The following is a 22,270-nucleotide window of genomic DNA, read 5'->3' as shown; positions in this document are numbered from 1 at the left end:
CAAACGCGCCGTGGCCGTACTGTGGCAGGTGCTTTGCCTAGGCCGCTGGCACAGTCACGCTCAGCACGTGCGCCTCAGTCTTCCTGGACTCCTGTAGCCATCAGCAGGGTGGCCTGTGGCCCCAGCCTCAGTGGCCTCTTCTGGCAGGGCCTCTGGTGTGCCAGGGTCCTTTGTGAGACCAGGGTCCAGGCATGGCCATGGGGTCAGCGGTGACCCAGGCACCATGAAGCTCCACGGGGTCCGCACCTGCCAGGGTGTTCTCCGGTCACCCAGCTTTGGAGCCATGCACACCTGACGCCCACATGGCCCTCATACGCGTTCAGAATCAATGTTGGGGCCCTCTAAGTGGACCTGACACTGGCCCATTAACCCCATCCTGCTTTCTGTGGATGCAAACACCCCGGCACATTAGCTATGTGACAAGGCCAGGCCCTGAGCAGAGCTCCCTCCACCCCAGCCACCTCCCTCGTCCCCAGGGACCCAAGGACCAAGGACCCGCCCTGTCCCCCACGCCGCCCAGCAACACGGCCACATTAGCACCAGGCCGTGCCGGGTCTTCTGCTCCCCGGCAGCTGGGAGAGTCCTCTCATGTCGGCCTGACCAGCCATGCAGGCAGCCGCGTGGGCTCAGGGGTTCTGAGGGCAGCCCAGACTCAGCAGTACAGCTGGCCTCAAGTGCACAGTCCCCTGCTGGCCCGGGAGTGGGCTTTGGCCACAGGTGTTCTGCCCTCCTAGTGCGGGGGAGGGGAAGCCGCCCTTGCACGGTGGCAGCTGCCTGGTCTCCACGTGGTTCTGGGGGTCCTCCCGCTCCCAGCCAGGCTGCGGTGGGCACAGAGGCCCAAGCCCTGTCCTCTCCCCACTGAGCCTGCCCTGCCTGCTCTGCTGTGTGCTTGGAGAGCCTGGGCGTGCTGGGTGCATCTTCTAACTGAGAGGACTCTCCAGTCTCCCGGTGTCGTCTTAGCGATCGCGTTGGCTCCCCAGTCACTTCTCTCTGGTGCCGGGCTCCGGGCTCCGGGCCCCGGGCTTGATCTGTCTTGGGCTCTCTTGTGCTCTGGGCCAGCTATGCCGGTGGTCAAGGCACAGCAGGCAGGACTCAGAAGAGGTGTATCCAGGCACACCGGGTGGGAGGGGCCCAGTGTTGCCTAGCAGACCGGGGGCTGAGTGGGAGCAGGAGCTCAGCTGGAGCTGGGGGTGGGCACGAGGCACACCCGGGGTGCCCAGGCCCAGGTGGCCAGCAGGACTCCTGTGTCCACTGTGTCTCCCTTCCTGGGGCCCCGAGATGCAGTACAGGGGCCTGGTTCTTGTCTTGAGTTCCTTAGTGCTGAAACCCACAGAGAGATGTGAGCTCTGGTGTTTGCGGCAGAGTGCAGGCAGACAAGTGGTCAGGTGACCAAGCAGGCAGGAAGAGAGCAGCCCATCTGATGGATGCCGCGTGACGGCCAGCAGGCCAGGAGCTGGCAGCAGGTGGCACTGGGGCGGGCCCCTGGCAGCAGGTGTGTGGGGAGGTGGAGGCTCCGATCAAGGGCCCCAGCCCCAGCCCCGCTCCCACTGCACTGTGTGTGGTGTGCAGCTGCCGATGCCCTGGGAAAATGAGAGCCACAACCCGAACACCGGAGCTCTACCCTCTCGGAGCAGTGACTCTTTACGAAACAAAAAGAGATTTACTTGTATGCAAAGTCAGAGCTTGGGAGGTGTTCCATTCGCTGGTTTACTCTCCAAGTAGCCGTGATGGCCGGGGCTGGGCCAGGCTGAAGCCAGGAGCTTCATCCTGGTCTCCCACGTGGGTGCAGGGGCCCATCATGGAGACAAAGGAAACCGTGGACACTTGCAGAGGGAACAGCGGTCGCTTGTCAGAGGGTCAGGGCCAGAGGGCTGAGCACCCCGTGCAGAGTGCTGGAGGCGAGGACCGAGACTCTGTGGTTCTCACCACGGGAAGTATGGGTGGGGAGTGAGGTACGTGTCCACGTGCACAGGGTCTGAAAACCTTCACCTGCCTTGCTTGAGAAACAAGTGCAGGGTGTGCTCCAGTCGCACGAGGTGAAGCCCAGAAAAAGGTGTGGGGCACAGGAGGCAGGCACTCCGCCTCAGGGGGGTGGGCTACCAGGGCCGTGTGTCGTGCCGCAGCAGCTAAAGGCTCTGGGCACCTATAGACAGGGCAGGTGCATCCCAGGCCTGGACAGGAGCCTCCCCCGCTGGCTGCAAACTCAGGTCTCGAGTCTCCATGCACTACAGAAGACTTGTAAGGAGGACTGAGCAAGACACCGCGTGAGGGAGGGGGACTGAGAGACGCCGCGTGAGGGAGGGGGACCAAGAGACGCCGCGTGAGGGAGGGGGACCGAGAGACGCCGCGTGAGGGAGGGGGACCGAGATACGCCGTGTGAGGGAGGGGGACCGAGAGACGCCGTGTGAGGGAGGGGGACTGAGAGACACCGCGTGAGGGAGGGGGACTGAGAGACACCGCATGAGGGAGGGGGACTGAGAGACACCGCGTGAGGGAGGGGGACCGAGAGACGCCGCGTGAGGGAGGGGGACTGAGAGACGCCGTGTGAGGGAGGGGGGCTGTGGGAGAACGCCATGTGCGTGATTTTGGGTGCAGAAGAGCAGAGCCGGGTCACGCCCAGAAGCCTGGCAAGCAGAAGCCCAGGGCTGAGGCCGTGTGGACTCTCCCAGTGTCCCCGCAAGGGCAGCCTGGCTGCTGACCAGGTGGGAGCAGGAGGGCGCACAGTGTCTGAGCCGCCACTGCGGCAGGGGACGTCTGGGCGAGGCCCAGTGGGGTGCTGCTGGTTGGCTCAGGTCCGTCCTGGCCGTCTCAGCTGGAGATGGGCCCCGAGGACGTCTCCGTGTGTCGCTGTCTGCACGGCAGCCGCCCACTGGTGCTGTGTGTGTACAGCTGGAGCAGCAGGCTCGCAGGGAAGGTCTGGCCGTGGCCCAGGCCAGGCGTGCTCACTGCCCACAGCCCCAGAGCAGCCTCCCTCCCCGGGGAGCGTGTTGGGGCGTCCAGGCCCTGTGGGCTCCTTGTCGCAGGCACAGATGGCAGTAGCACGTCTGACGTGTAGACCAAGTGCCAGCTGCTGCGGAGACCCGCTCGTCCCTGGCTCGCCAAGCTTGCTGTCATCACACGGCTGTGACCAGCGAGCCCTCCTGGCCTCCCGGGGCCCCCACACCGAGGCTGCAGAGCCTGGGAACAGGGTCACCTTTGGCCTCCCCCATCAGAGACGTCTGGGCCTCCACTGGGCCTTCACCAGGGTCTCTGGCAACCCCAGAGGCACATCGTGGAGGATAAGGCTCCAGGGGCCATGGCCCCAGGGACCTGCCTACCTACTGGGTCGTTCTCCCACTGTCACTATGTAGGTGGCTGTTGCTGGGAGCAGCCAGCACAGCCCTGGGGCCATGGTGTCCCCATGGGTGCCTGTAGAGCCTGAGGCAGGAGGCCATTCCTGCCACGCCATGGAAGCCCCAGAGCGGGGCTGGACGTTACAGCAGCAGGGCCCCGGGGCCCCCGATCGGCACACACAGTGGCCACTTTCCCAGCTGGATCGTGGCCATTGGCCCACGGGCAGTGCCAGCCCCAGGCAGGGGCCAGCTCTCCAGCGCCTGCCTCCTCCCCTGTGACAGCCATGGCCAGAGAGCAAGGCCAGCCCCCCGGCTTCTCCGGGATCCTGGGAAGGAGCCTGGGACTTGGGGGCTCTGTGAACATGGGGTGTGGGACAAGCCCCCCTCTTCCTCGCAGGCTCCTCACTCTGGTGTTCTCTCTGGACCTGCACTGCACGCCCCCTCCCCGGGTTTACCCAGAGAATGCTCCCTCAGGCCCTGGCCCGAGAGGTGTCTGCCATCCCTCCCCTGCAGGGGTTGAGGGCTCCCCTGTCCAGGGTCGCAGCCAACAGATCTCGCTGTACTTCCGGCCTGGCAGACGGGGCAGGTGGAAAGTTTGGAGGGTGGATAGGCACCTCGGTCCTTGACCTTCCACCTGCTGGATGTGGCCGTCACTCTAGAGCAGCTGTCAGGGGAGGTGGGGCTGGTCCCCCCCAGGGGGCTCCCCCGTAGTGAGCCCCAGGGCCTGCTGCAGCTGCTCTGGAGCCGGGGTGACGTGGAGTGCTGTGGACGCCCAAGGCCTGCCCTGGCATGACCAGGCTGTCTGTGCCAGCTGTCCTTGGGCCACACTCAGCACAGCCGGGGGTGGCGTACCAGCCTGCTCTCGGCCCAGGAGCCCAGGGCACCTCCCTGGTTTGGTTGTCCCGGTCACCCCGAGTTTGGGAGAATGTGGCTACCTGGGTGTTGAGAGCATCTTGGGCCGGCGGGCCAGTGGGCAGCAGCCTGAGTCTGGATGCCCTGTCCCCACCCCCAGTGAACGTTCCCAGGTCTCGGCGTGGACCCCCGGTCAGTAGACAGGCTCTTCCTGGTTGGAGAGCCAGGGGCCGTGAGGAGCAGGAGGGTGAGGTGCAGCCCCGGCCTCCGCGTCCGCTCTGAGCGTCAGGCAGGAGCGTGGATTTTCCAGTTTCTTCCGTGTCCCGCTCCAAGGCTCTGGAGGAGGCCTGCACCCCAGCCACCCCTGCTGTCTCTCAGCTCCTCGAGCGGCCCCCTGCTGTATCCAGCCTAGCCTGGAGAGATTAATAATTACCGTTTAATCAGGTAATGCATTAATATTAAAATCATCTAATCTTGTTAGAGCAGCACATTGAAGGTGATCACATTTGTCACAGCTGAGCCCAGAGGGCTCTGGGGTGGGGAAGGGGGCAGTGGCCCTTCCCTGGACCCCTCCCTGCTCTGCCCTGGTCGGGGAAGACACTTCTGGGGGCCTGGCTTGGGGCCGGCTCAGCAGATTCTGACGGCTTTTTCTTTTCTTTTTTAGAAGATTTATTTATGTATTCATTTATTTGAAAGAGTTAGCAGGAGAGACAGAGAGATCTTCCATCTGCTGGTTCCCAAATGGCCGTGGTGACTGAGGCTGGACCACGCCAAAGCCAGGAGCTTCATCCGGGTCTCCCACGTGGGTGCAGGGGCCCAAGGACTCTGGCCATCATCCACTGCTTTCCCAGGCGCATGAGCAGGGAGCTGGATTGGAAGTGGAGCAGCCAGTACTCAAACTGGTGCCGGTGTGGGATGCCGGGGCTGCGGGGCAGAGGTTTAACCTACTGAGCCACAGCACCAGCCCCGCCAAGGGCTTTCTCTGCCTTGTCCCTGGGCCTTTGCTCCAGACCAACCTAGAGTCTGCTCTTGGGCTGTGCTGGCCTTGGAGTCTGCTCTGTGAGGACAGGTGGAGCTGTCTGTCGGCCAGGGCTGCGGCTCGGTGGCAGACACCCGGAGCAGGGCTAATGTGTGGGCCGTGATGGTGCCGCTCAGGTGACAGGGGCATGTGTGGCCCCCAGCTACCCCCTGTGTTCCCATGTAGAGGAGGCGGCCGCTGCAGTGCCCTGGGCACGCTGCAGGACTCAGGCTGGCGCCAGGGCAGCCACTGCAGAGCTGTGAGGCCTCCACAGGTGCCCGTGAAATCCCTCCCGAGCCAGGCGTGTCTGCCTCTGCGTGCTGGTCTTGCCATGGCCTTGCCCCTCCCCCGGCCTCCTGGAGGGAGGGGCAGTCGCCATGGATTCCAGCAGGGCCTTGATTGAGGGGAACGAGGGGCTTGTAGGAGACCCCCAGAACAGGGAGCTGCAAGGAGAAGGGGCTGGTGAGGGAGCTGTCCAGGGCCGAGCTGAGGTCATGGGAGTGTGAAGGAGGCAGTCCCGGCTGGCCCCAGGCCACAGATGGAGGCCCTGCCTGCCGGCACTGGCCACCCGGGCTTCCCAGCAGGTGCTGAGCTGGGTCCTGGAAGCAGCCCAGCTCTGCAGAGAGGGTGGCCGCAGGGCTCTGCAGTGCCCCGGACTGGGCAGTGGCGGTCACTTCCTGCTCCAACCAGAGCAGCCTCGGGTCACAACCAAGTCCCCGGGGGCCCCCTGGGTGTGCTGTCAGCGCAGCACAGGGGAGACAGGCTGGCAGGGGGCTGAGGGCTGAGGGAGGTGGGCCTGCCCGGGGACCCGCCCTGCCTGTGCCGTGCTGAGGAACGGCCCTTGTGCAGCCAGCGGCACGGAGAACGCTTTCACCGCCCTCCGCGAGAGCGAGCAGCTGGGGCCCGGCCAGGCAGGGAGGCTGGCGCCGGGCACAGGGCACAGCATCTCTCCCGCCTGGAGGTGAAGGGTGCAGCAGCCAGCGGTGGCACGAGGGCAGAGCCACACGCAGGCCCGGTGGGCGTAGGCCTAGGAAGCACTGCAGGCCCTAGGTCACCAGATGCCAAGGACGTGCCGGGGCCAGGGGCCAGTTGGTGTCTCTAGGATGAATACTTGGCCTGGGATTGCTGGGGTTAACCGTGCAGGACTGGCGCGCTGCTATCCCTGGCTGGCTGCACGCCTGTGCCACCTGCCGTGCTGCGTGCCGTCCTCGTGCTCGGCACGCAGCGGCACCTCAGCCCCCGCTGCCTCACTGGGCCACTCTCACGTGGTCAGTGTCAGGTGGGGGCTCTGTCTCGGCACGGTGCCATCCCACGTGGCCCGCTCTGGCAGCCATCCCTCGCGTGGGGGTCACATCTCAGAATGCGTGACCTACCCCCGGGCCGAAGGATCCGCTCCTGGTGTTTTCTGCCCAGCGTGTAACCTGGCCGCTGTGGTGTGTTTCGGGTCATCTTGGCACAGGGTGAGGTAGGCGTGGCCTTGTTGCTTTGTTGTCCACATGGCTGCCCTGTTGCTCCTTCGCTGTGAAGGCACCTGCCTTCCCCTGGCTCTGCACCTTGCTCGGCAATCCCTCGACCACGAGCTACATGTGTCCCGCGGCCCCGAGTGTCTGCCCCCGCGCCAGCCGCTCGCCACCTCTGGAGTGGGTCACAAGGCCCTCGCGCGATTCCACTGCCTTGCAGGATGGTTCTGGCTGCTCCGGTCTTCCCGTCTGTCTGCCTAAGCGCTGGGTTCAGCCTGTTTATCGACAGAACCCCGCGGAGCTCTTCGTAGGCGTTCCATTAAGTCTGAGTGCGCTTGGGCGGAACTCACGCCTTGGTGGGGCTCGGTCTTCCTGCCCCGGCGCTTACTTAGGTTTTCCTGGGTTTATTTCCTCGGCATTCGGCGATGGCACGTGCACACCACTGCATGTTTGCTTAGAAATACTCCTGTTTTGTTGGGGTTTTTAGACCTGGCGTTTGGGGATTTTATAAACGCCTGTGTTTGCAGTTTCCGCTCGCTCGTTGCTCGGATATAGGAACATGGCGGATCTCTGTGCAGAGACCATGCACGCGGCATCCTGGGAGGGGCTGTTGGGTTTGTGTGTTCTAGGTCTCTGCAGCGCAGGCCTCTGTGAGTGGGAGTTGTCTCGTGCACCCCGCTGGACCCTGAAGCCATGGGTTTCATTTCCTGGGTGGTGGGGCTAGTGCCGGGAGGGGGCAGCCCGGCCATCTGCCCCTCCCCGGAGCAGGCGACACGCGTGCCATTTGTAGCCAGGAGCAGCAGTTCCCTGTTCGCAGCTCGTGGTGGGGCTGTGATGTGTGAGCTGCGGGCTGTGTGACGGCGGCCTCACGTGTCCTCCTCTGGCTGCCGGCGTGGCTGCAGAGGTGGCATGACGATTGCCCTGTGTCTGTGGGACGAACCCCCTTGGAGCAGTGTAGTCTGGCCGTGTGTCCCAGATTCCGCTCACCGGCGTCTGTCAGCAGCGCCTCTGCTGTGCTCACCGTGGCCTGCAGCTTCCCCACACGGCGCTGGTCTGGTTTTTGTGTTGGCTCGAAGAGTGACGTGAGCAGAGTAGAATTGGCTGGCGTCAGCATCGGATCTGGGACTGCCCGTGGCAGGTCCGGGACTCACGGGAAGAGCGGCCACGTCTGCTCTCGGTGGATTTGGGGCAGGCTCTGTTTGAGAAACTGGCCCATCGTCTCACACCTGCCAGACTTAGGGCCGAGGGCTGTGTGTGCTGCCGGCCGGCAAGGGCTGCACGGCTCTGCTCAGCCTTCTCAGCTGGGCCGTCTTCGAAACCTGGGCTGTGCTTCCACTGAGGGTTTCCCTTCTCTGTCCAGTTGTGTTAATTTCTGTTCTTTTATTTCCTCCCTTCTGCCTGATTGCAGATTGGAGATCTGTATGGATTTCTAACGCAGGCAGTTACTGCTGCACGTTTTCCTCTGAGCGCTGCTTTAGCTGCACTGCACAGACGCTGGGATGTTGTCTTTGCGCATGGTTCAGTTCAAAGTATTCTCAGTCCACATTGAAGGTGGCCAGTGGCTTCCACGTGGGTCTGTGGTCTGTGGTCCATGGTTTGAATTCAGGTCTGTGGTCTGTGGTTTCAATTCAGGCGTGTGGCCTGAATGTGGCCTGTGGTTTGAATGTAGTCTGTGGTCTGAATGTGGCCTTGGTTTGAATGTAGTCTGTGGTCTGTAGTCTGTGGTCTGAATGTGGTCTGTGATTTGAACATGGTCTATGGTCTGAATGTTGCCTGTGGTCTGTAGACCATGATTGAATGTGGCCTGTGGTCTGTGGTTTGGGCGTGGCCTGACGTCTGGACATGGCCTGTGGTCTGTGGTTTGCCCCCACAAACCTGTGCGTCAGAAGCTGCACTCCTGGCGGGACAGTGTCGAGCGGTGCTCAGGCTGCCAAGGTGGAGCCTGTCAGTGCTGTCACATCTCCCCGTGCCTCTGCCCACCCACCACGAGACGACTCTGCAGGCCTATGCGCCAGTTGGCTGGTCCACTGTGAGTGGCCAGAGCCAGGCCCTGCGCTCCAGCAGGAGGTACCTAGCTTGCCATGTCCACCAGGACCCGTGCCTTCCGAGAAGCGTGTCTTTGTAGTTATTTTCTTTTGACTTCTACATATCCGAGGGAGACAGGGACAGAGAGAGCACTTCCATCCACTGCCTCACTCTCCAAATGCCCACAGCAGCTCGGACTGGGCCAGGCTGGAGCTGGGAGCTGACTGGGAACTCAGCCAGGCTGTCCGTGGATGGCAGGGATGTGCCCATGTTGGAGCCGTCGCCGCCCCCTCTCGGGGTGCACGTTAGCAGGTGCTGGAGCCGGGTGCTCTGGGGGACACCTCAGTCGTCTACCCCTGCCCGAAGTGCGTCTCTCCCTCTCGGAGTCCTTGCTGGACTTTCGGGTAACTTTCTGTTCTTGGTTTCTTGTTTATTCCGTTACGTGGAGGTACCTATTTCCTTACAAGACAAGCATCTCAGGACGCTGGTGTGCCCAAGCACCGGTGCGCTCGCTCGGCTGCGTCGGCCTGGGGGTGTGCCCGAGCACCGGCCTGGGGGTGTGCCCGAGCACCGGCCTGGGGGTGTGCCCGAGCACCGGCCTGGGGGTGTGCCTGAGCACCGGCCTGGGGGTGGGCCCGAGCACCGGCCTGGGGGTGGGCCCGAGCACCGGTCTGGGGAGTGTGCCCGAGCACCGGTCTGGGGAGTGTGCCCGAGCACCAGTGCGCTCGCTCGGCCGCGTCGGCCCGGGGTGCGTTCAGTCTGCTGTCTTGTGTTTGGTTTGCTGTGTCTCCTGTCTCTCGTTCCCGTTTCCTCTTCGCTGCCTGTTTTCTGATGATGTGAGATTCTTCAGCGTTTCGTTTGGCTGTATCTTCTGACAGCTGCCGCGTGCCAGGCGCTGCCCGCCCCGCCCGCCCCCGTGCTCTCAGCGTGGCGCAGAAGCTGCCTGAAGCATCCGCGTTCTTGTTGCCTGCCAGGCCGTGTGGAGCTCTGCTCTGCCTCACTGCACGCTCCCGTAGCGTGCACGGCTCCCTGTGGGGGTCGCCGCTCCCAGAACACCGTCCTTGGGTGGTTTTCCTGGAGTCTCCGCAGCCACGGATTCCCTCCGGTTCCGTCCTCTTGCCCTCACGGCTGGAGGCTGCCCGTGCCAGCTCTGGGGTCCTTTCCCACTCGTGCTGTGGGCATGGGCACTGCCCTGGGGCTCTGAGGGGCAGGTTCATTCCTCGTCTGGCGTAGTGGTGTTTGTGTGTTGGGAGTGAGAGGCAGGGAAGGCCACGCCCACATCCTTGCTGGCCAGCTCTCGGCAGCTGCAGGGGTCACAGCTGAAGGCAGGGCCTCCTGGAGCCTCCAGTGCCCTGTGCTGTCCTGGCTCAGGGTGCCGTCCCCCGGGCCACCTCCTGGGGCCGGGATGCCGCGTTGCCACCGTCCAGGCCTTTGCCAGCTCTGTGAGGAGTGCTAGTGTCTGCCGGCATGGGCACGCGTCGGCAGAGAGCCTGGTGGCCCTAGCTCTGCTTCTCAGGTCATCTGACGCTGCGCTGTCCACAGACCAGCTCGGCTCTGGGCAGGGGTCTGGCCCTGTAGTCCGGTTCTCAGAGCTCCATGGGCCTGGCTCAGAGGAGCCCTCCAGAACTCCCCGTGATCTTCCCAGCATGTCCCAGGTCACCAAGGGCTCCTGGTGATCTCAAGCCACAGATCTGGGGCTGGCCCTGCGGAGCCACAGCCCCCACAGCTGCAGCAGTCCTGTGGCTGGTGCCAGCCGTGGTCACAAAGAAAAGCAGCGGGACTGCCCTCAGTGCTGGCGAGGAGCCCCGTGGCCTCTCAGGCGTCCGTGCAGCTGCAACTGCACCTCCACAGAGAGCCTGAGAGCCGGGCACAGAAGACGGCGAACGGAAGGACACGGTATTTCCGCCGCTGGTTCTCGGCCAGGGCCAGGGCTTCTGTCGGCCCCGGTCTGCCTCCCTGCTCGCCGCCAGGTGCAGCTGTGGGGCGGGGAGGGGTCCAAGCTCAGAGATGCAGCAGCAGCACTCCTGCAGCCTCGCCCAGCTACGGGGCTTGCACAGCACACGGCAGGGCAGCCGGGGTCCTGGACGTACACGCTGCCCGTGGTCAGCTCCCAAGACAGCATCTCCAGGCCCAGATGGCTCAGGGGCCAACTCTGCCAGACTCTCGGAGCGCTGAGCACCGGTGCCAGCGACAAGGCTGGGAAAGGAGACGCAAGCCCCGAGCCAGCCTGGGGGTCTTCATCCCAGGACACGGTCAGCGAGCCTACGGGCGCATCCACGGCTCCTCAGAGAAGCCACGTGGTCCAGGCCACAGACGCAGTCAGAGCACGCGACGGGATCCGGGCGTATCGTGCTAAAGCTCTGAGCCAACGAGCAGGAGACGGAACGGCCCAGGCAGACGGCGACAGGCGGGAGCTGCAGGCGCTGGTCGGAGGCAGGGCTGGAGAGTGAGGAGCACGTCTCGTCTCGGAGATGCGGGGGGACTCTCGCCAGTGACCGCCACCCTCTCCCGGGGCCGCCCTGCACTGTCCGGGAGCCCTGGCTGTTCCCTTGTGTGCAGCCGAGTGGGGTCCCGGGGCGGGCGGGTGCAGCACCCGGAGGCTCTTCCTCCCTCGGTACAGAGTCGCCCCGGGCGTTCGCAGGGAATCCCCGTGGCCTGCACCTGCTCAGCGGCACGCCTGGTGGGGGCTGGGCTGGGCACACGGGCAGAGCCTGTTCCCGCAGGTCCCAGCCTGCAGTCAGCAGTGCTGTGAACAAGGGCGGGCCTGGGCCTGCGGGTCTGCCTTCAGCAGCCAAGCCGGGGCCTGTGCTCACGGAAGGGGGAGAAGACCCCAGAAGTCCAGGCTGCCCTTGGCCCACGCCCTGCGCTGAACTGCAGCATGGGTGGGACTGCGTGGCCTGGGCAGCGCCCTCCCCCCAGCTCCAGCTTCCCTGGGCGTGGACAGGGCTGCAAGCCCAGGCTCTGAGCAGTGGTGAGGGTCCAGGGCAAGCTCCCAAGAAGACCCAGGCCCCTGTGCACGTGGGCCCCACATCTCCAGAACCCGAGGGGGCCAGGGCCAGGGCAGGCTGAGCACCCCTCCAGCCACGCGTCAGAGCCGGGAGCCGCCCCAGCCCCAGCAGCCCCTGGTGGGCCCAGGCTGGGCGCGCGCACTCTCTGCCTGTGAAGTTTGTTCTGTCACGTGCTGGAGGCCGCCCATCCGCTAGGTGTGCCTGGACTGGCAGAGGCCCTGGCGGCTCCGCACTGGGTTTGCAGGCCTCCTGCCGCCCTCCCTGGCTGCCTGGACAGACGCTCTGGACTTGGCTGCACTGCAGTGCCCGGGGTGGACCCCTCAGGCCGTCCTCTGAGACGCGGTTGTTGTTGGTATTGAGAAAAAGTGCTTGGGGTGCACTTGGGGTCGTTTGGGTCCTGGCGGTGATTCTGGAACTGCTTCCTGAGGCTCCGGTGGGAACCAGCAGAGGCGACACAGGCAGGGCGGCTGCAGCCGGGCGGTGCTGTCTCGCACGGTCCCTGCCCCTGCCCAGCAGCAGGGGGCACTGTGGGGCACGGTGGGTCAGGCACAGCCTGGTTATGCCTCTCGGCCGCGTGGGCCTCCCCAGCCCCACCATGGGGGATGCTGCTGTAGAGTGGGCGAGGGACAGGGGCAAGACTGAGAGGTGACAGGGCCCAGAATTGGGGGTACAGGGACACCCCTGCATCTGCTGGGCTCTGCTGTTCCGCGTGCAGGGTAGGGTGGGACGCAGCATAGGGCCATGGCCCACAGTGGCCACCAGCCTACCCCCTGCTGCCCTGGGGCCCAGCCATGCACCTTTCAGGGCATAGCAGACTCAGCCATCCTTGGGAACCAGAGATGGGCCAAGCTCTTGGTGCCACCAGATTGCCTCGGAGGGAAAGCCCAGGCCCCTCAGCCCCAGCCCAGCCCAGCCCCCTACCTCCCGCCACATGTCCCCTCGCTGCCCCAGCCCGAGGAGGAGCCCTCCCGCCATGTGTCCCCCACTGCCCAGCCTGAGGAGGAGCCCTCCCGCCACGTGTCCCCCACTGCCCAGCCCCAGGAGGCCCTCCCGCCACGTGTCCCCTACTGCCCAGCCCCAGGAGGCCCTCCCCCCACCAGGTGTCCCCCACTGCCCAGCCCCAGGAGGAGCCCCTCCCCCCACCACGTGTCCCCCACTGCCCAGCCCGAGGAGGCCCTCCCCCCACCACGCGTCCCCCACTGCCCAGCCCCAGGAGGCCCTCCCCCCACCACGTGTCCCCCACTGCCCAGCCCCAGGAGGAGCCCTCCCCCACCACGCGTCCCCCACTGCCCAGCCCCAGGAGGAGCCCTCCCCCCACCACGTGTCCCCCACTGCCCAGCCCCAGGAGGCCCTCCCCCCACCACGTGTCCCCCACTGCCCAGCCCCAGGAGGAGCCCTCCCCCACCACGTGTCCCCCACTGCCCAGCCCCAGGAGGAGCCCTCCCCCACCACGTGTCCCCCACTGCCCAGCCCCAGGAGGAGCCCTCCCCCACCACGCGTCCCCCACTGCCCAGCCCCAGGAGGAGCCCTCCCCCCACCACGTGTCCCCCACTGCCCAGCCCCAGGAGGCCCTCCCCCAACCCCTCACTGTTCTGTCACCTGAGACTTCTAACTCGGAGCCTGGTGTTTCACTGGGAATCCCCCTCAGCTGAGGCCAGCGGCTGTGACCCTCACAGGGTCTGTGTCCAGAGCGTGCTGCAGTAGCCTGCCCACAGCCCCACCGCTCTGCTCCCTCCTCTTCCTGACAGTGTCGTGCGACGTTGTGCCAATGGCTGTCCTGGGTCCCCCAGCCCGGGCGGGCACACGGCCACCGTCCTGTGCCGGAGCAGCCGGGAGGCAGGGGCCCTGCCAGAAGCCGCAGCACCCAAAGGGGCGGAGCCCATGGGGAGAGCTTAGGCGGTGTGAGGGCCTGGCCAGGGCACCTTCCGTCAGCCCCTGCCCTCGGTGTCCCGCTGTCCAGCTGTGCTTGGCACGCCCACCGGGGCGTTGGCGTCATGGGGTCACTGCATTCAAAACCGAACTCCCGGGCCGGGCGTTTGGTGCAGCTAAGAAGCCGCTTCGACGCCCACACCCCGTGTTGGAGGTTGGGTTTGAGTCCCGGCGGCAGTCCCAGCCCCAGCTTCCTGCTGACACACAGCCGGGGAGGCTCAGGGTCAGGCCCCTGCTGCCCGCGCGGGAGGCCTGAGTCGTTCCGAGCTCCCAGCTTGGTTCTGGCCCAGCCGCAGCCCTAGAGGGCGAGCGGGTGTGCACTGTAGCAGCAAGGTCTCCGTCTCTGCCCTTCAAGCGAAAGTAAGTTGTAAAGGTGCCCGCTGTCGGCTGTGTGTGGTTCAGGGGTTGCGGGAGGGCCTCGTGCCCACGCCCCGTGGGCTCCGCCTGCTGCTTGGCCTTCCCGAGCGCTGCCTCCACAGGGTGTCGGGTCACACGTCGGCCTTTGCGCTGCCTCCTGTCTGGGTGTCCGCATAACTAGGTGAGGCCCCACTGCTAGGTGAAGGGCCGTGCTCTGTTGGCCATCCACTGATGGACTGGTGTGCTGTCGTGAAGGCTGGAACACAGGGACCCGTGGCCAGGCGTGGACCACCTGGGTGATGAGGTCAGGTTGGAACACAGGACCCCGTGGCCTGGTGTGGACGGCCAGGGCTATGGGGTTGGGTTGGAATGCAGGCCCCTGTGGCTGGGCGTGGATGGCCAGGATGATGGGGTCAGATTGGAACGCAGGCCCCCATGGCCGGGCATGGACCACCTGGGTGATAGGGTCAGGTTAGAATGTAGGCCCCCGTGGCCAGGTGTGGATGGCCAGGGAGATGGGGTCGGGTTGGAACGCTGGCCCCCGTGGCCAGGCGTGGGCCCCGCAGGGTGATGGTGTTGGGTTGGAACGTGGGCCCCCGTGGCCGGGCCTGGGCCCTGCAGGGTGACGGGGTCGGGTTGGAACACGGGCCCCCGTGGCCGGGCATGGGCCCCGCAGGGTGACGGGGGCGGGTTGGAACGCAGGCCCCCGTGGCCGGGCGTGGGCCCTGCAGGGTGACGGGGTCGGGTTGGAATGCAGGCCCCCGTGGCCAGGCATGGACCACCTGGGTGAGGAGTCGGGTTGGAACGCAGGCCCCCATGGCCGGGCGTGGGGCCCCGCAGGGTGATGGGGTCGGGTTGGAACGCAGGCCCCCGTGGCTGGGCGTGGGCCCCACAGGGTGACGGGGGCGGGTTGGAACGCAGGCCCCCGTGGCCGGGCATGGGCCCCGCAGGGTTCTGTCTGAACTGCGTCTCCCCCGTGACAGATGACAGGAGGCACCTTTCCATTGCATGTTTGCCGTACCCGTCTCTTCAGCAAAATGCCTCCTTAAATCTCTGCCCAGCTCTTAATTGGGCTGTTTGTCTTCTAATCATTTTCTTAATGCTTTCATTTGATAAGCGGCATCTTTAATTTTGCCGAAGTCGGCTTCATCAATCTTCCTCCCGCGGCTGCTCCTTCGTCCTTTCCCCAGCATCATGGGCCCCGGTAGTCTTTCCAGAAGTTTCTCTGTCTCCATTCTGGTCCTCCTCGCGTTTTGTGCCTGGTGTCAAGCAGTGCGGGTCTGTGGCTGCCCCCTGCGTGTCCGCTGCCTGGAGGACCCGCCTCCCGCCGAGCTGTTCCACCCCTCTGGGGAAGGCAGGTGAGGGGTGAATTCTGGTGGAACTTCTGTCTTCCGTCTCTAGCAACACCACGCACTGCTGAGAATGCACGCGTCCTTCTGGTAGGACGGGGAGCCGACCACGGGCAGCCTCGGCTCCCTCCCCGTGTGACACTTGGGTTCTGCCGGTCCCCCCTGCCCTCTGTGCTCTGCTCCCCACCCCAGGACCTTTGCACATGCCCCACCCCGCAGCCCTCCATCCCTGCCACCGCCTCATTCCCTGCTTCCCTCAAGCCCACCACTGTCCCTGCCCGGCGAGCCACGTCCTGTTTTCCTGTCCCCTGCTCCACTGTCTCCCTCTGTGGCACGTCTGCCCTATCACTGGTGCTGTTCCCCCGGTTGGGGCAGGGTCTTTATCTGGTTGTCCCTACTGTGTGCTCCTAGCTGGGGATGAGACTGGGCACGTTGCCCACTCCAACACTGAAGCCGCTGGCCTGGGGCTGCCCCATGTTGGGTCTCCACGGAGGGCAGGAGAGCGGGATCCGGGCCCTGGCTCTGCTCACGCCCCGCCCCCTTCCCGCCTCCACTGTAGCAAACCGTAGGCCGTGCCAGGAGCTCGGGTGCTCCCCTCTCACCATCCGTCCTGCCTCACAGCCAGAATCGGCACATCCCAGGTCACCCCGACTCCTGCCCCCTGCACTGCACAGTTCCTGGGGTCGCCCCGAGGCTACTCAGGGGGTTCAGGAGGCCTCCATCTCTGGCTTCTTAGCCCGGGCCACCTGCATGGTCCCCTCTGCTGTGAGGAGCGGTGGCTGGGCTGGGGTGGGTCTTCTGCCCGAGACCCCCAGCGGCTGGTGTCACTCAGAGCGGCCAGGTGGTCACAAAGCAGAATCTGGCGTGGTTCTGCCGTACGCCTGCTGAGTGTCAGACGGGCTCGTTTGTGGCAGAATCAGGGAAGGGTCCCCGAGGACACAGCCAGTTTCTCTGTCCCTGCACGGCACGCGGCTCCCGATGGCCTCCCTGCCTGCCCTGTTCCTCTGCCCGCTCCTTCCAGAACCTTCTTCCTCTTCCTTTCTCTCCGCTGTCTGACTCGGCGTCTGCCCGCACCAGCAGTGCTCTGGACCTCGGGCACTTTGTCACGGGGGCTGCATGTGTTGGGGGTTCCGAGGTGTCCTCTGTGGGACGTGCAGGGGTCAGGTTTGGGGGACACCGCTGACCCTCACTGCCGTCCCCAGAGGCTGAGGTGTGTGCTCCTGTGGACACCCCGCGCTGGGCAGCCCGGGGTGCGCCACGGATGCTCCATCACCTCCCTGTGGCTGCAGCACGTGGCTTCCTCCAGCAAGGGTGACCCCAGCCTGGACAAAGGGCGTCTCTTGGGGTCCCGAGACCCCTTTGCTCATCTGGCCCAAGAATCACACCCCCTCCCAGAGGCCTGTGGTCAGAGGGTGGACGTGGCCCAGGAGGGACCTTGGGTGGTCCCACCTGCACCACATGCCCGGCTCAGAGCCCCTGGCAGTGTGAGCGCCGTGGCCGGGAGTGGCGCCGAGACTCCTGGGAGCAGGGCAGCAGCCGCGGGGCCCTGGGCTCCGGGTCGCATCTTCCTGGCACAGCTGCTGCCCCCCCCCCCCGCGCCTCCTCTGTGCTGTGCTTGCCCTGCCTCACCTGAGCCTGCACCTGCCCTGCTGCGCGGCCGCCACCTGCCAGTGTCCCAGCCCAGTCTCACGACACGGAAGCTGATGTGTTCCGTGTATCTTGGGCCGAGACACCACCCACTTCCTGTCCAGCTCAAGCTGGCCTCGCTGGGTCAGACACCTGCCCCTTGTCCACTCGGCCAGGTTGGGAGGAGGCGTAAACGCCACCATAACACGTGGTCAGTGCTCGCCCTCAGGGACAGTGCCACGGCCCCCACCCCTGGCACCTCACTGCCCATCCGTGGTGGGGTCAGCTGGAGCCGCCGGCACCTGACTGCCATCCCAGACTGGCCCAGTCGGGAGGAAGGGTCCCCGCCTGGTGCTCTCGTGCCCAAGGCCTGTGTGCCAGTGTGGACTGGGTGGGTTCAGCCCAGCCCTTGATTCAGAGGGGGGGCCACCATGCGCAGGCTGCCACTCTGGGCAGGCACACGCTCCTGTCAGGCACGGACCGGGCACAGCCGTGTGGGCTGGCCAGGAAGTCCTGGACTGGGCACAGCCGTGTGGGCTGGTCAGCAAGTCCCGGACCCTGCACAGGCATGTGGGCTGGTCAGCAAGTCCCAGACCAGGCACAGCCTTGTGGGCTGGTCAGCAAGTCCAGAAGGAAGGCGTGTGGGGGTGTCCACGTCGGGCTCGGCCCAGAAGTTCACCGTGGTGGAAGGCACACATTCACGCCAAGCTGTGGCCGCCAGGAGGCCCCCACGTCCCCTGAGTGCACCCGGTGTCCAGGGCGGGCTGTGAATCCGCAGGAACCCGACAGGTTCGTGGGACATGCGGCGGCTGGCGGCGAGCCTTCCTCCCGTCCTAGGCAGGGGCCACGGCCCTCCTCCTCCGCCCTGTGAGCCAGCGCTGGGGGCTGTGGGGTGGAGGAGGGGAAGGCGCCCTCCTGCAAGTGTGATCCCAGCCCCCGCCTGCCACCCGGGACGCTCCCGCCCTGTCATATGGGGCTGTAATTGCTGGTGTCTTTTTAGATGTCTGCACGGTGACAGGCCGCTTGCTGGCGTGAGCCGGTAATCACACAGAGATGCCCTGTTTGAAAGCCACGCGGCACTTCCCCGGCGGCGGGCACGCGGCTGCTCATCTGCATCTAATTCCAGGCCAGGCACCTCCTCTCCGGCTTACAACGTGCAATTTCCGGCCCAGCAGGGGAACCCAGGCTCCCAGGGCCTCTGGCACTGGCAGAGTCAAAGCGACTGCGTGCCCCTAGGCCAGCAGGAGCCTGGGTGCTCCTGGGTGCTGGTATGCCACCCACCTGCCGCTGGGCCCCCGTCTGGGAAGGCTGTCCCACCTGGCACTGTGCAGGGAGCAGCAGTCTGCAAGGGGGCTTTGAAGGCGCCCCGGCCGTCGCAGGCACCCTGGGGTCTCACGCTGTCCAGTGCCTTGGTTGCGTCCACTGGAGTTTGGGTTTGGCATGGACAGGCAGAGCTGGGCAAGGCACTGCTGCCCTCTTGGGCAGGCGCAGCCTCAAGCACACCGCCCCCAGGGGCCCTCCCTGTGCCCTTTGGTGGCCACGCCTGGGATGTCAGACGTGCCATCCACAGCCGCCACGTGCCTGCCCGTGGTCGCTAATAAAGTCACATGAATATTTGATGCCCAATTATTAAATATTTTAAAATGTAAAACTGGAGTAGTTTAGAAGTTTGCAAGAGATGAATAATTCAGCTCCGGCCCAAGCAGCCCAGTGCCCCGGTGCCTGCTGGGGCCCGCAGGCGTCTGCCACGGGGGAGGCCTCCGGGCACAGCCCTGGTTGGGTTCCCTCCTCTGCGACCATCGGGGATGCTCGGCACGTCTTGTCCGAGCTCTGGCTAGGAATTAGCGTGGCGGCCTCCTGGTCCACAAAGACTGGCGCCCCCATCAGAGAGCCGTCGGTGGGAAAGAAAACGAGAAAGTAGGTGCTTGGGATCTGGACTGTGCGAACACCGTGGGCAGCCGTGCACGAGTGCCCCCCTACTCTGCCCCCACCCTGACCCCTGCTCTCTGCCCACGAGTGCCCCCACCCCACCCTGACAGCCCTGTTTGCCATTGCAGCTATGTGTCTAGATGGTTCCGTGTGCTTCCCTGGGAGTTGAGCTAATATGGGGGGTGGGAGCAGAGCTGACCAACCCCCCCAGACATAGCCCCTACCAGTGGGCCCTCCCTTGCCTTGCACACACCCTCGGCTGGGCAGGGCCCTGGGCTGAGACAGGTAGCCTGGGGGTGCTGAAGCCACTAGGCCAGAGCAGGACCGTGGTGCTGGTGGGGGACAGGGAGGCAGTGTGTCCGCTCGGAGGTTGAAGGGGTGTGGAGGCTGCAGAGCAGGGCTGTGGTGCCAGTGCGGGGGAAGGGAAGCAGTGTGGCCATGTGGGGGTGGGGGTGTGGAGGGTGCAGAGCAGGGCCGTGGTGCCAGTTGGGGGTGGGGGGACAGTGTGGCCATGTGGGGGTGGAGGGTGTAGAGCAGGGCTATGGTGTCAGCGGGGGGCGGCAGTGGCCACATAGAGGTTGAGCAGTTAACACACAGCTCCCCTGACCAATGTGGGTGGAATTTGGGGCTCACGGGCAGGAAAGGCAGGTGATGGGGAGCAGTGCTGGGCTGAGACTGGACCTCAGAAACCTCCATAGGGAGCGTGGACATGGGGCTGGGCTAGCCGCGTGGCACTGGGGGCAGAGGGATTCCTGGAGATGGGCTGCTTTAGCCCGGGGCTTGGCACTGCCCTCACACAGCACAGTGGCCTCAGGCCCAAGCCGTGACCCTCAGCAAACCCTGTCAGGGTTGGCCGCGCCATGGCCCCATCTGCACTCGCCGTTGCCAGTGGGCCAGGCGTGGGAGCAGCCTGCAGTGCCTTCCAGGCCCTGGAGAGGGGCCTCGCCCAGTGCCCAGCGTCTGGGGCCACAGAGTCCAGTCTGAGCCTGGGCTGCCGGCTCTCACGGGCGAGGAGGCAGTGGCGGCTTCAGCAGGAGCCCCATCTTCCGTTGAGTGGCTCCCAGCCACTGTGTGAATTATTCATCGGGGTTTACGTAAGGCCTGAGCGGCGAGGGTGGCGGCTGGGGGCTGAGAACGGGAGCGCTGCTGTGCTCCAGACGGAGTGCGCGGCTTCCCAAGGGCGCCCTCAGCCCCTCGGCCAGGCGGGCTGGGGTCAGGGCCCCTCGCCTGTGAGAGGCCATGGCCCCTGTGGGACGCCCTCTGCCTGTTGGGCCCCGCCTTCCTTGTCGCGTGTTTCAGAGCTGCGCCGTGGTGGTGCCACCGGCCTGCCGCGGGCCCGGGCCTGCTCTTGTCCAGCTCCGAAGGGCAGCAGGAGGAAAGTTCTCCTCCAAGCTGGGGCTGTCTGTACGGAAGCTGGGTGTGTCTGCAGGGTGCCGGAGCTGTGGGCGAGGCGGCAGGTCACAGCCAAGCAGACCTGGGCTCTCGGAGTTGTCGGAGACGCTGGCCTTCCGCCCTCGGCCTCTGTCCTGCGGCGGGCTCCGTCTCTGGGGCGCTGTGAGCTGAGGGGCGCTCAGAAGGACGGTGGGGTCAGAGCTGCCGGTTAGCCTTTAGACCTTGTGGTCTGATTCCTCAGCTCGGCCAGAGCTGGGAGCCCTCATCCTGACCGACGGGCTCCCGGCTGTGGCCCGCAGGCCCAGGCGGCCGTGGCCCACGGTGGACGGCTGCCGTGCGGCCCCTCTGCTGACAGGCTGGGCTGCGGTAGGCCATCTGGGTAGCAGGACGCCTCACTCGGGAGGGGACCCCTCACGTAACCCAGGGGCAGGGCAGGACCTTGCCAGGGTCCTACTTTGGCTGGCAGCAGAGGCTGGGCTGGTCGTGGGTTCCTGGTGAGCCGTGAGCTGACCCCCGCCCTCCCCCGCAGAGCTGCGCAAGCAGGCGGAGAGCGCCCAGCTGAAGAACCAGCGGCTCAAGGAGGTCTTCCAGAGCAAGATCCAGGAGTTCCGCAAGGCCTGCTACTCGCTCACCGGCTACCAGATCGACATCACCACGGAGAACCAGTACCGCCTGACGTCCCAGTACGCCGAGCGCAAGGCCGACTGCCTCATCTTCAAGGTAGGCCGCCGCAGCCCCTTCCCCGGGGGCGAGATTGAACCCCAGCACGTCCTGCTGCGGGGGCGCGGGGGCTCCGGGCCGCCTCTGCCTGCTCAGCCCTGGACCCCCAGGCAAGGGCTGCCACCCCCCGCGCCCTGTATGTCTGTCTGGCCTCTGCCTGCGGCTGCCTGGGCTCTGAGGAGGTCGGGCGCCAGGGCATGGGGTGGTTTGTCCAGAGGCAGCAGCACTGGCGGGGAGGCAGGGGTGAGCCAGGCACCTTCCGAGTGGCCTCGGCAGGGCTCAGTGTGAGGAATGGAGATGAGGAGGAAATGGGCGCCAGTGGCAGCAGAGCAGCGTGCACTTCCGTGTTGGCGGGAGTTCCCAGCACGGCGTGGCTGCGGGCAGGGACTTCTCGCCTGGGAGAGCCCTGGGCACAGTGCAGGTCTGTGAGGGGCAGGGACGGGGCTCCCCAAGCAGGGGCCTGTCGCTGGCTCAGAGCAACACAACCTGGTACGGCTGGCGCATCTTGTGCCGGGGTTGGGGGCAACCTCCATGCTTGCGGGCTGGGACAGTTGGGGAAAAGAGCCTTCCAGAGAAGGTACATGTTCCTGCCGTGGGCGTGTGGAAGGGGTGGCCCCGCACAGACGTCCAGCAGCTGGAAATCTGGGGTGAACGAGTCTGTCCCTCACTGTCCCAGTGACCTTACCCCCCAGTCACAAAGGTGGTGCTGTGGCCTCGGCGTGGCACGTGGCCCCAATGTACTGTGGTACTGTGTCTCCACGTGGCATGTGGTCCTGGCGTGGCTTGTCCTGGTGCGGCACGTGGTCACGGCGTGGCACACACTGCTCAGGCAGAGTTGTGCAGTTCGTGGCTGTGGCAGTCAGGACAGATGGAGGCCCACCCTGCTGGGACTGCTGAGGTCTGGCTGGTCATGTAGGCCACGTGCCGCCTACCTCATGTCACCTCTGCACAAAAACTGAGAACCTGCTCTGATTCTTGTGAGAAGCTATCCCCAGGGAGGCCTGTGTGTCCAAGCAGAACTGGCCAGCAAAGGAAGCACTGCCCGCTTGGTGTGCCCTCATGGCCCGCCCTCCCCTCGCTGCTGTCCATCGGCACCGCTCTCCCCCTCCGTGGCCTCAGCTGCATCTCTGGCCTCTGGGGCTACACAGCGTCCGTCTGGGGGTGGTCAGACCTGTCCGTCACCTCCATGCGTTTACACTTTGCCGAGATAATCAAACTTCTGAATGAGTGAGTGAGTGTCCAAACACGCAGCGCTGAAGACGAGCTGTTGGGA

The 22,270-nt window shown here is 65.4% G+C and overlaps 1 protein-coding gene across 4 annotated transcripts in view; it reads left to right on the top strand.

Annotated features, from left to right (window-relative positions):
• Positions 1-22,270, top strand: part of MAD1L1 (mitotic arrest deficient 1 like 1) — a 280,453-nt gene that overhangs the window by 208,835 nt on the left and 49,348 nt on the right. For all 4 annotated transcript variants that reach the window (XM_070064279.1, XM_070064278.1, XM_070064280.1 and 1 more), the window contains one exon: positions 20,807-20,997. In XM_070064279.1, coding sequence (XP_069920380.1) covers positions 20,807-20,997 — 191 coding nt within the window. The remainder of the gene's footprint in view (positions 1-20,806; positions 20,998-22,270) is intronic.

Source organism: Oryctolagus cuniculus, chromosome 19 (genome assembly GCF_964237555.1).
Source record: "Oryctolagus cuniculus chromosome 19, mOryCun1.1, whole genome shotgun sequence".
In the NCBI taxonomy this organism is placed as follows: domain Eukaryota; kingdom Metazoa; phylum Chordata; class Mammalia; order Lagomorpha; family Leporidae; genus Oryctolagus; species Oryctolagus cuniculus.
Note: the sequence above shows the minus strand (reverse complement) of the source record. Positions and strands in the feature narration are given on the sequence as shown.